The 12,846-nt window shown below is 47.0% G+C and overlaps 1 protein-coding gene across 3 annotated transcripts in view; it reads right to left on the bottom strand.

Annotated features, from left to right (window-relative positions):
• Positions 1-159: 159 nt before the first annotated feature.
• LOC106607972 (pleckstrin homology domain-containing family G member 1) overlaps positions 160-12,846 on the bottom strand; it is a 127,617-nt gene continuing 114,930 nt past the window's right edge. For all 3 annotated transcript variants that reach the window (XM_014205508.2, XM_014205511.2, XM_014205510.2), the window contains exons 8-17: positions 11,701-11,883; positions 11,473-11,568; positions 10,659-10,745; positions 10,199-10,232; positions 9,991-10,083; positions 9,822-9,880; positions 9,296-9,487; positions 8,991-9,113; positions 6,940-8,839; positions 160-3,689 (exon numbers count right to left, since the gene is read on the bottom strand). In XM_014205508.2, coding sequence (XP_014060983.1) covers positions 2,662-3,689; positions 6,940-8,839; positions 8,991-9,113; positions 9,296-9,487; positions 9,822-9,880; positions 9,991-10,083; positions 10,199-10,232; positions 10,659-10,745; positions 11,473-11,568; positions 11,701-11,883 — 3,795 coding nt within the window. In that variant the 3' untranslated portion in view covers positions 160-2,661. The remainder of the gene's footprint in view (positions 3,690-6,939; positions 8,840-8,990; positions 9,114-9,295; positions 9,488-9,821; positions 9,881-9,990; positions 10,084-10,198; positions 10,233-10,658; positions 10,746-11,472; positions 11,569-11,700; positions 11,884-12,846) is intronic.

The following is a 12,846-nucleotide window of genomic DNA, read 5'->3' as shown; positions in this document are numbered from 1 at the left end:
GGATGTCTTTGTGCTATAATAATGTCTATATCATTGGTCAGTTGATGCTCTGAATAGCTCTCATGCAACCTGGTGTATGAATTTATATTATCCATCATGGGTTTTTCAGTCATGGGTAGCTCACAAGTGTATTTGATCAGTGAATAATTGTTCAACAAGTCACGGAAATCCACATTGTATTTTATTTATTACCTCAAATACATTTGTTTTATCGAGCAATGCCAACTAGCAGTTTAAAAAAATTACAGTACACTTAACTTAAACATTAAATCATCATATAGCAAACCTATGGCATACAAGAATAACTCTCCTAAAATGTACATCTTTACAAAGTGTTTACAAATCAAATGTAAAAAAAAAAAATTAAAAGTGCAAGAGTCAATTCAATTTCAATGAAGGTTGACAATCCCCACCAGTGAAACACGAGAAACAAAATATACAATGAATAAAAGAAACATACTTCATATTTTTAAGTTGTTTTGGATACATTTACATTGATATGAACAGTAGGCCATGATATTGTGCATTCCAACTTTTCATTTATTATTTTGATAAGGAAAATATAATCAAACAGTGCGTAAAACAAAACTAAATTTTTTTGTAACATTCACAGTAAACAAATGAACCAAATTTTATCCTAAGTGTCCCGAAATTCATCAAGAAGCCAACCTTTTAATAAATAAACGTTATTATTCTAATTTACAAACTGGCTGTGGCGTTTCATAATAGCGATGTGTGGGGGTCAAGAATAGTTTTTTGTTGTTGTAAATAAATAAGACATTGTAAGTTGGAGACGTTGATGAGATCAAACATGAGACAAATTCTCAATAAGTGTGGATCCTCACTACTGAAACTGTAAAGTGACGTCCGAGTTAAAACAAAAAGTAAACTCAATGTATGTGACAATCTATCCTAACATGACATTATTGTGAATATTGTAATGAATCAAGATGATTGGATGATATTCAGGCATAACGTGTTTAGAAAGGGAGTGGGAGGGGTGGGGTGCTGATCAGTAGGTGAGGGGTGTCCCATGAAGTAAACAAAAAATCTGACCCGAAATTCTGTGAGGTTGAAGAGAAATGTACATCAAAACACAGTACTGCACTCATTCAACGCTCTCCTCCATGGTCCCTCTTAGAAACAACGTTTTAAAATGAATAAGATAAAATAACATTTTAGGTTCTTCCTATTAAGATGCACTATGCCACTCAACCTAGTGTATGCAAAAGACTAAAATATACTTATTACCATTTTCAGACGCACAGATTCAAAATAAATAGATAACTCCTATCGCGGCTGCTTATTGAATATCAGCACACTTTTCTCTTGATTTTAAGATTTTTCTGTTTAAAGCGTGATCCCCTAGTCATGACCAAGGCGTTTGAGCAGGTTGAGAAAACCCAATCATTATATTAAGACTGGTATAGGCTATCTACTGCTTTACATCACCACAGCCCAATGTAAAATATACTCAACCTAATGAACAGCAAGGTTCTATGTGTGGAGGCTCCATGTTTAAAAAGGCATGTGGATCCTCTTTATATTATTGCTGATAAACTGTCCATACCTAGCCTATAATCCTGAGCTAATTGCAAATTCATTAAGCTGCTTGCACAGATTGTGTTAAATTGGTTGTCACTGTATTATGCACAGTTAAAACAGTACCACTGACAACTAGTCACATAGGATCATCCCTCTGATAAGGGGTAAGCTCAGCTATAGGAAGTTAAATACGCTAAAACAACCTTTAAAAAGTAACTCAAACAAAGGTTGAAAACCTTGATTAGGTGGTTAACTAAAATGACATGGTGTTCAAAAGAGCAAATTACAGCAACATAACTCAAATTCAGCCAGTGCCATTTCCTCATCAAGAGATGCTAGCAGACTGCAGCAGTGTACCAGATTACATTTTTGGGATGTCAGTATTTTTGTTGAAGGGGGAACGGTTAGAATTAATGGCTAGTTATCTATTTCTTACTATTTATAACAGAAATTAGCAGAAATATCTGTACAGTATATGGAATACTCATTTCCACCATCTCTAAAAGATGGTCTGTATGCTTCCCTTTAAATTGTTAAGTCCATACACTCTGAGCCACTTGCCACACTGTTGTACTCAGCAGTATCATCCACAGTTTGCTAAAATGATAACTTTGACCGTTTCATAGTTATATTTCAACTTATCTAAAATAGATACGGAAGTCAATCTGCTTGACATGGAAGATTGTAAGGAAGTGCTGTGGCGGTGGAGTGCCTCTGTAGTACTAATATGTTCCTGTACATGTATGTTGCCATGACTACTCAAGTGCAGTATTTGGCATGTTGTTTTGTGATATGTTGAAATTTGACCATGTGACTTTGGCAAAGCTGCAGTATTGCATGTAGCGTGTGACGTTGTACCGGTGAATCAGGCAAAAATGCATATTGGAACTTTTTTGTCCTGAAGACTCTGGCAAAGCTAAAGACCTGTGTCGTGTGTAGTGTTGTGCGTACAGTAGTGTGTTGAATTGACCATTTAGTGTGTCATTCCTTGTCAACAAAACTCCAGCTGTTTAGTGTTATTTGTTGTTATGATGAGACAGGCAAAGCTACAGACCTGCTTAAACTACATCTACTAGTATGTTCATATGGTGGTGTGTTATGGGTGGTCATGGCAACTCAGGCGAAGCTACTGGAGCTGAGGCATTGGAACTTCTCTCTGAGTGACTGGACGATGTTGGGCTGGTTCTGCTGTGCCGGCTGCTCCGCCCAGAGGTACTCCTGCAGACGCTCCCGGTCCGTCAGCCCACAGGAGGACCTCGACGGGGTGCAGGGCAGACTCTGGGTCTGGGCTGGCCCTCTGGAGCCACCACCACCACCACCGTTGTTACGCTGCCCAGAGCAGTCCTGATCCCGCTCACTCTCATCCTCAGAGCGGATCTCCACGTAATCGTCGTCATCATCGTCTCCCTTGTCCTTGAAGTTGGCCAGGTAGTTCTGGGTGGCTGTGAGCATGCTCAGCGCGGAGGCACGGTTCAGGACCACCACCTGCTGACCGTCTTGCAGGGTGAGGTCAGAGTGACCGTGACCGCAACTGGACCGCTCTGGGAGGCTGCTCTGCCGACCGGCCCGGCCCAGACTACTGAGACAATGGAGTCTCTCTGAGGAACTCTGGACCACAGCCGGGCCACGGTTGGACCCGGTAAGTTCATTCTCCTTCTCCTGCTGCCGGTCGCCCAGTGAGCAGATAGACTGGCAGCGGCTGGTAGGTGGTTTAGAGGAGGACGAGGAAGAGGAGGCGGAGTTAAAGGAGGTGTGTCGTTTAATAGAACTGTACACATGCTCCTCCTTCTCACTGGGGGCGGAGACACAAGAGCTCCACCGCTGGGTGGGTGAGGTCTCTGGGGAGGGAGGTAGGATCTTTAGGGTGGGGACGGAGCAGGCTGCTGTGAGCCTGCACTGGGGGGTGGAGGACCGTATCTCCGACACAAAGCTGGCCAGCTCCCCGTTGCTGTAGGTGGAGAGGAGCCAGTCATCCTCAAGTCCTAGGCCCAGGGAGGAGCAGGTCTCAGGCAGGGATGGGGAGGAGGCCAGCCCTGGGTGGGCATGGTGCGAGCCAGGAGGGCCCGGGCTGCTGGAGCCCTGACCTGGAGGGTCTTTAAACATCACCTGGTCATAGAGCTGGGAGTACTCGGCTATCCTCGCACCTGAGAAAGAGAAAGAGAGAAAGAGAGAGAGAGAGAGAGAGAGAGAGAGAGAATGAATGAGAGAATAAGGAGACAGAGGGAGAAAGTGACCTTAATAAAATACACAGAATTCATGTCTAGTCCTTTTATTAACCAAACACAGTCAGGTCCAACATTATTGGCACCCTTGATAAAGATGAGCAAAAAATATAGTATAAAATTGGGAAATACATTGCTCAGAAAAATAGATTTTGTTCAACAAGTAAAAAAAACTATTCTAAAAATGATTGGCACCCCTATTTTCAATACTCTAGCACCCTCTCCCCTTACGAGGATAACAACACTGAGCCTTTTACTAAAGTATTTTATTAGATTGGAAAACACGTTGGGGACGATAGACTATTCCTCCATACAGAATATTTCCAGATCTGGCCTCTTCAATTCAAACCACAGGTTTTCAATTGGGTTCAAGTCCGGAGACTGAGATGGCCATTGCAATGGGGCGGCAGGGTAGCCTAGTGGTTAGAGCGTTAGGCTAGTAACCGAAAGGTTGCAAGTTTGAATCCTCGAGCTGACAAGGTACAAATCTGTCGTTCTGCCCCTGAACAAGGCAGTTAACCCACTGTTCCTAGGCTGTCATTGAAAATAAGAATTTGTTCTTAACTGACTTGCCTAGTTAAAGGTAAAATAAATACATATAAATACATATGTGGTCATATGTATTTATGTGGTCAATTAACCACTTTGTGGATTTTGGGGTTATTTGTCTTGCTGGAAGATCCACTTGTGGCCACTGAAGTGTCAGCTTCCTGGCAGAGGCAACCGGGTTTTTGGCTAAAATGTCCTGGTACTAAAGTTCTTGATGCTGTAGACCTTAACAAGGGCACCATGACCATTGGAAGCAAATGGCGATCTTGAATCCCATTAACAACCTGTGGTTTGAATTGAAGAGGGCAGTCCATAAGCTACCAAGCTTGCTAGGACAGAACAGATACAACTTCAATTAGCACTGTGGTGTGAAGTGACAGGTGTCAAAGCCTTTGAGCCCAACAATGGCAGGAGAGTCTCACAGTCACTCACCCCAACAGTGCGTGAGTGCTGGAGCTGAGCGAAAGCTCGGGAGAGAGTGGGTAGTGTGGCGAGGCTACCTGTACCAGACAGGGAGACGGGCCAGGGCAGACGGTGAACAGATCGCCAGGTGGAATCTAAGCAGCAGTGCAGCAGGCAACGGGAGTAGGTGTCACACCCACTTTGGAGAAGCTTTTTTCTGGAGGCAGATTCCTTGTAGAAAATGCCAGGGGATGGTCTCTGAACAGCGGGAGGGAGCTTCAAATGCCTCTGGATTAAAGTGGAAAACCAATTAAAGTGGAAAACCACACTACAGGCTGATCCAACTTTGATGTAATGTCCTAAAACAAGTCAAAATGAGGCTCAGTAGTGTGTGTGGCCACCACGTGCCTGTATGACCTCCCTGCAACACCTGGGCATGCTCCTGATGAGTTGGCGGATGGTCTCCTGAGGGATCTCCTCCCAGACCTGGACTAAAGCATCCGCCAACTCCTGGACAGTCTGTGGTGCAACGTGGCGTTGGTGGATGGAGCGAGACATGATGTCCCAGATGTGCTCAATTGGATTCAGGTCTAGGGAACAGGCGGGCCAGTCCATAGCATCAATGCCTTCCTCTTGCAGGAACTGCTGACACACTCCAGCCACATGAGGTCTAGCATTGTCTTGCATTTGGAGGAACCCAGGGCCAACCACACCAGCATATGGTCTCACAAGGGGTCTGAGGATCTCATCTCGGTACCTAATGGCAGTCAGGCTACCTCTGGCGAGCACATGGAGGGCTGTGCGGCCCCCCAAAGAAATGCCACCCCACACCATGACTGACCCACCGCCAAACCGGTCATGCTGGAGGATGTTGCAGGCAGCAGAACGTTCTCCACGGCGTCTCCAGACTCTGTCACGTGTGCTCAGTGTGAACCTGCTTTCATCTGTGAAGAGCACAGGGCGCCAGGGCGAATTTGCCAATCTTGGTGTTCTCTGGCAAATGCCAAACGTCCTGCACGGTGTTGGGCTGTAAGCGCAACCCCCACCTGTGGACGTCGGGCCCTCATACCACTCTCATGGAGTCTGTTTCTGACCGTTTGAGCAGACACATGCACATTTGTGGCCTGCTGGAGGTCATTTTGCAGGGCTCTAGCAGTGCTCCTCCTGCTCCTCCTTGCACAAAGGCGGAGGTAGCGGTCCTGCTGCTGGGTTGTTGACCTCCTCCACGTCTCCTGATGTACTGGCCTGTCTCCTGGTAGCGCCTCCATGCTCTGGACACTACGCTTACAGACACAGCAAACCTTCTTGCCACAGCTCGCATTGATGTGCCATCCTGGATGAGCTGCACTACCTGAGCCACTTGTGTGGGTTGTAGACTCTGTCTCATGCTACCACTAGAGTGAAAGCACCGCCAGCATTCAAAAGTGACCAAAACATCAGCCAGGAAGCATAGGAACTGAGAAGTGGTCTGTGGTCCCCACCTGCAGAACCACTCCTTTATTCGGGGTGTCTTGCTAATTGCCTATAATTTCCACCTGCTGTCTATTCCATTTGCACAACAGCATGTGAAATTTATTGTCAATCAGTGTTGCTTCCTAAGTGGACAGTTTTATTTCACAGAAGTGTGATTGACTTGGAGTTACATTGTGTTGTTTAAGTGTTCCCTTTATTTTTTTGAGCAGTGTATTAAAAAAATTGAATCCCAGCCCCCGTCCCCGCAGGAGGCCTTTTGGTAGGCCGTCATTGTAAATAAGAATTTGTTCTTAACTGACTTACCTAGTTAAATAAAGGTTAAAAATATATACAAAATGTAAATAATAATAATAATAAATATTAAGGATCTGGAAATATTCTGTATGGAACAATGGTCTAAGATCCCTCCCAATGTGTTCTCCAATCTCCTAAAGAAAACATTTTAGAAAATGTCTCAGTGTCGTTATCTTGGCGAGGGTAGCGAGTACTGGAAACAGGCTGCCAAACCTTTACACCCCTATCTTTTTTTATTACTTGTTAAACAAAATCTATTTCTCTGAGCAATTGTGTTAGTATAAAATAATGTATTTTCTATTTAAATTTTGCATGCAATATAGCTCAGTATTTGTATTAATTATATACAGTCTTTTTTGCTCATCTTTATCAAGGGTGCCAATAATTATGGCCCTGACTGTAGTTAGCTGTACATATCATGACTGTATAAGCAACTACTGAATATGTTTGTTACCTATGGCAGCGCCGCCTTGCTTCTTATCCTCCAAAATGGCTGCCAGGTCTTTCTGCTTCTTCTCCAGGTCTTTCTGCTGCTTCTTCTCCTCCCTGTTGCGTCCTCCTGACCCCATGTCGCCGGGGTCCATGCTCTTCATGCGGAGCAGCTGGTTGGCCTTCTTGATCTTCTGGCTGTATTGGCGAGCCATCAAGAACACACGGTTTTTGGTCTTGTCCATGAGCTCCTGGGAGAAGCTGTCCACTGAGTCCCCTGGAAGGAGAGAAGAGGAGGCCAGGGGGGAGTCCAGACCCCCCAGCCCGGCCAGCTCTCCAGGGAACAGGCTGTGGAGGTCCCTGATGGAGGGGTCCCTCTGGGTGGGGTCCCGTTGGGGCAGATCCCCCAGCTCATCATCATCCTCCAGACGGAAGCTGCCACTGCTGAGGCGGGCCAGTCTGTTACGGATGGTCTTGACTGTCCCGGAAGGGGCAGGGTCTGGGATGGCAGGGAGGGGGAGGGACGGGGCAGTGAGGGGAGAGGGGTAATGATCTTCATCTTCAAAGGTAGCCTCTCTGAGTAGCTCTGGGAAGTTGAGGATGGGGATGGTGAATTGGTGAGGGGGGGTCACAGTGGGAGGGTTGGGATTGCGGGCTGGGGGGCTCTTGGTGGGGGAGCTGTGTTTTTGGGAGCTGTTCTTTTTGGGGCTGCTCTTGACCGACGAGGTCTTGGGGGCCTCACTGGCACTCACGGGAAACGCGGCGGGAAGGCGGTCCGCTTTCTTCTCGTTCTTCTTGATGTAGTTTTCCAAATCGTTCCATATCTCGTCCACCTGCTCCGACATCTGGTCACCGGTGTGGGAACGTTGGGAGAACGTTTCCGAGGCGGATGAGGAGTAGTAGTCCGGTTCGGAGGTCCCGTGGACTGGATGGGAGTTATCCTCCGTCCACTCGTCCGCACCAAAATGTAGGCTCTCCTCGGACACGAAGCCCCCCAGGCTCTCACAGCCCGTCAGGTCAGGCTCAGAGGCAGACGGCAACAGACTGTCCCTCTCCTGTGCAGGTATGTCCCTATCCCTGTCACCCTTGGCTGGGGGCTGCCTAAAGCAGATAGTATCATAGATGTTCTCCTCCTCCACAATCTTCAGGGCACACGTCCCAAATGGCACCCCCTCCTGGGTGGTGGAGGAGTGGTTACTGTCAGACAAGCAGTCTGGCTCCATGAGAGGCTCTGTAATACTCCCAGTGACCCCTGTGTTTAGAGCCCCAGGGCCCTGTGTGTCTCTAGGGGCCTCTCTTTGGGCCACACGACCCTCCTGCTCCCTTCTGATCAGCCCCATGCTCTTCAGGTCCTCATAGCTGATGTTGTCGTAAATGTTCTCCATGTCGTCTAGCGTCAGCTGCTCGGCCGACGACGATCCCGAGATGTCGTTGCTGGACGATTCGGCGTGGATCATCCCTTCCTGGTCATCATCCTGACCAGGGGGGCTTTGTCGGCCACCAGTCTGTTTCTCCCCCACGCTGCTGGCTCTCCGCAGCATTCTGCTGTCCCCGGTGGATGGGGGGTCTATCTGCACCGTGGGCACCTGCTCCATGTGCCAGCTGCAGGGTCGTCCCTGGGTCTTGCTGGGAGACGATGTGACCTCTAACCTAACAGGAAGTGGTTCTGGTTCTTGCCCGCCGGGCTCGGTGGGGACAAACATCTGGTAGATGTCCTCGTCCTCCTCGTCGGGGTTCATGGTGCGCTGACGCGTAGGGAACATGGCTCTGCGGACACGGTGGTCCGCCCAGATGTTTCCCACCGTCTGGGGGTCACCCCCTGGGACCAGCATGGAGGGGACATGGGTGTCCGGAGGTTCCTCTGTCACACGGGGCGTCCTGAGGAGAGGAGGGTGGTGAGCTCCCTGAAGAGATTTGTTAGCCCTCTGGAGAGGAGAGATGGAGGGAGGGGAAATTACATTATTTTGTAAATGTGCAAATGTAGATGTACTAGCGATAACTTTATTAAATTTGTGTTAAGTCCTGTACACAACTATTCCTACTAGTAATTCACATCACACTGTTAGGGTCAGTCACCTGTAGGTCTGAGGCGCTCATGTTGAAGGTCTTCCATTGGTCGATGCTGCTGTCCATAGACGCCTGTTGGTTCAACTTCTTCCTGCTAGACTTCTCTGGGACTCGCAGCCTCTTTCCCCCACCCTGCACACAGTTAGAAAATTGTGTAATTAACATGCCTTTACCTATCTAATTCCTTCTTACCTGCAAAAAGGCTAGAGCAAGGGGCTAAGGATCGAAATATAATCAGGCAAATCTGATAAACTTGAATGAGGAGATGTTCAGAGGTCAAACGGATGCATTGTGGGTAGGTAGGAGAGACTCACCAGGCCACTGTCATCCTCATCGTCGGCATCCTGCTGGTGTGGCTCCTCCCCGTCCTCCCTGTCGCTATGGTCAAAATGGTCGCCAGGGTCCAGGGACTCCTGTGATTGGTTGACCAGGCTGCGGCTGCGACCAATAGTGCCCAGAGCCAGCTGGGACACGGGGGAGAGCAGGGTGGCACCCAGACTCGTCCGCTACAGAGAGAGGGTGATAAGCCAGAGAATGTTAAATGTGTGCTTGATTGAGGAGTGTAGCAACCTTTGAAAATAACACCTAAACTATCTGAAAATGTTACTCAATATGCTTGCGAGGGCGCATGTGTGTGCCCTGTCTAGACAGCATGTTAAGACAGCGATTTCTCCTTGACCACAACGGCACCCATTATCATACCATTCTGGAACTTTTGATTGTTCATGACATAGCCCCTCTATTCACTTAAGAGGATCTATATGGATATAACACTGTTTCTTTGTGTAACTGTAGCATTGTGTCACCATCCATAAATGACTAATGTGGGTTTAAACTGACCTTTGAGCCATCTTCCTTGACACCATGTTTAGCGTTCTTCAGTAACTTGGACAGAGGCTCTGAGGAGAGACAGACAGGACATGTCACAGAGTCAGAGAAACTGGCCCAGTCCATTGGCATCAGCACTGATCATTTACAGTACCTTGTTCCTGTCCCTCCTGTTTCTCACCTGACTTCCTGCGGACCCGTCGAGGGGTGGAGCCCTCCTTGGTGTGGGGACTCCTCTTGTCCCCGTCGGGACTGTAGTGGAACCCTGGGTGGTCTGGAGAGGACAGAGGAGAGAGGGAATGTTATCAAACACCCAAATAAACTCCAACAAACTTAATGATCTGACAATCGTCACAAGAGGCTTCAACCAATATCAAATGGATACTTACGCATAACATCCATCTCCAAAATGGCCTGCTTGGCCTAAAAAACAGATAAAAAAACACTAAAGTGAGCGCCATACTACAGAATCCAGTTGAAGATATGGGGCTACCAGACACTAGATGGCGCCAGACAGTAGTCTTTTCCAACAGAACCGGACAACTTTACAAGCATCAAGTTTAACGAGAGATCCCTTTCTTGTAATTACTATGAACCCTCTCAAGGATTCCCCCAGACAAAAGCATAATTTTCCATTTGAACCAGAGCCAAGGAGAGGTGGAGAGAAGAAAGATAGAGAGAGAAAAATGGAGAGAGAGAGAAAGTGAAAGAGAGAAAGGAGGAGAGGAAGACCAAGCGAGAGGGGTGATCGAAAATGAAAGAGGGAGAGTGAGACCATTCCACCTCCTCCCACTCAAGGTTGTGTTAATGTCATTAGCGAGGACACACATTGCTTGCTCCGTGTCTCACCTTGGCTGGGATTTTAGCCGGGTGGTTTTCAAGTATGAGTCTCTTCAGGTGTAGGATCCACATGCGTTTGTCCTGCTGAGACTTGGCCTGGGGGTGGAACAGAGCACAACAGAGAGGATACAAGGAGAGAGACATTAAACTAGACTTTATATTTTGAATCCTTAGTTGCTACATTCATTTTGGTACTTATAAATGAATGATATATACCCATTGATTCTTGAAGAATATAACTTCTAAATGCCTCACAAGCTTAGTTCAACAGTCGGACCCCATTAGAACACAAAATATAAGCTTGTTTTACTCCAATGTTTGTAAACAACAAATGTAAACAAAACACTGTATAGCCTCCAAACATGGTTAAAACTATTCATTTGATATAATGGATGGTCAGTCCTTACATCCATAGCTCTGTCTATGAATTTGAGAGTGGTTCAATTTCTCCAGGCCCATCCCTTAGCTTTTTAGCAAAACAGGAGCGGGGAGAAAGTGTTTCAATTAAGGATTCTAGCTTGAAACGAAGTATATGATGACTATGATAAACCCATAACAACAATGGGATATGCCCTTCCACTCTTTTATGTGTTGTTACATAAAACAGATTATGGTGGTGTTTGAAGTCCCTTCCAAAACACTTATGTTGAGAAACAACAAGCCCTTCTCATTCACCATTAACAATTCAACATGTCTGGGCACGTAGGAGTGGTGGGCTTGGCAAAGCACAGGTGGGATAGCACAGGCTACTTTTACTCTATGCTGTAAAATCAACTGTTGAATATGCTGTAATTTTGGTTTGTGGGGTGTAGTTTTACTTTACCAGTACGGTGTGCTGTAGTTTGGGGTTCTTGTAGTGGAACACACTGAAGCTGAGTGGCTCCTTTGGAATGATTTCCACCAACATCAGGTTACAACACTATAATGACGGAGACATGGTTAGTACTATGGTTAGTCTCACTTTGGGTTACAAGTATAAAGACTGCTACACCTTAGGAAGTTTTGGGAGGTATTTTCTGTCAAATATTTTAGCATTAGTGTTGTGACTGACCAGTATGTGGGCTTTGTAGGTGAAGGCCTCCTCGCGTTTCTTGGTGACCAGCAGCAGTTTGTCGAACAGAAAGAGTGTGCGCTCGTTCTTGGCCCGCTGCAGACGGAATGTCCCCTCCAGAACCAGCTCCCCGTAGCCAATCAGATCAGGCCCCTTCCAGTTGGTCAGCAGACTCTGGATCTCCTGAGAGAGCAGGAGGGAAGAGAAGGAGGAGGAAGAGGGGAGGGAGAGAGTGAGTGAGAGGAGGGAGAGTGAGTGAGAGGAGTGAGAGGAGTGAGTGAGTGAGAGGAGTGAGTGAGTGAGAGGAGTGAGTGAGTGAGAGGAGTGAGTGAGTGAGAGAGTGAGTGAGTGAGTGAGTGAGTGAGTGAGTGGAGTGAGCGGAGTGAGAGGAGGGAGAGGAGGGAGAGTGAGTGAGAGGAGTGAGAGGAGTGAGAGTAGGGAGAGGAGTGAGAGGAGTGAGAGGAGTGAGAGGAGTGAGAGGAGTGAGAGGAGTGAGTGAGTGAGAGGAGTGAGTGAGTGAGTGAGTGAGTGAGTGAGTGAGAGGAGTGAGTGAGTGAGAGGAGTGAGTGAGTGAGAGGAGTGAGTGAGTGAGAGGAGTGAGTGAGTGAGTGGGTGAGTGGGAGGAGGACAGGGGCAAGAGGTCAGCTAAGCACTCTTCCTCAGATCCTAAGTAAATACTTCCACACACATTCCTTCACTCATCTGATCATCCTCCTCCCCACTGAATAAAGCTACTTTCTCTTTTATCTGCCGGCTGTGTTATGCAAGGCCATCATTAGCCCTGGAAAACAATGTCTTGCATAACCTAGCGGAGACAGACAGAGTCTACATCCCAAATGGAACACTATTCCCTATATAGTGCACTACTTTTGACCAGGGCCCATAGGGCTTTAATAAAAAGTAGTGCACTATGTAGAGAATAGCATGCCATTTGGAAAGCAGCCTAGACTGGTGAAAGCTAGGGAAACAATGGGAGGATATGTGGACAGCCACTAATGTCACAGTCTAATTCAAACCACTGAGATGCAGACTATTCCAAATGTACTTTGTTGGAGCAGAATAAATGTGTGTGTTGACCAACTTATAACATGACAGGTGTGTGTGTGTGTGTGTGTTTTTGTACCTGCTCTACATAAGTCTATTGCC

This window comes from Salmo salar, chromosome ssa06 (assembly GCF_905237065.1).
Source record: "Salmo salar chromosome ssa06, Ssal_v3.1, whole genome shotgun sequence".
In the NCBI taxonomy this organism is placed as follows: domain Eukaryota; kingdom Metazoa; phylum Chordata; class Actinopteri; order Salmoniformes; family Salmonidae; genus Salmo; species Salmo salar.
Note: the sequence above shows the minus strand (reverse complement) of the source record. Positions and strands in the feature narration are given on the sequence as shown.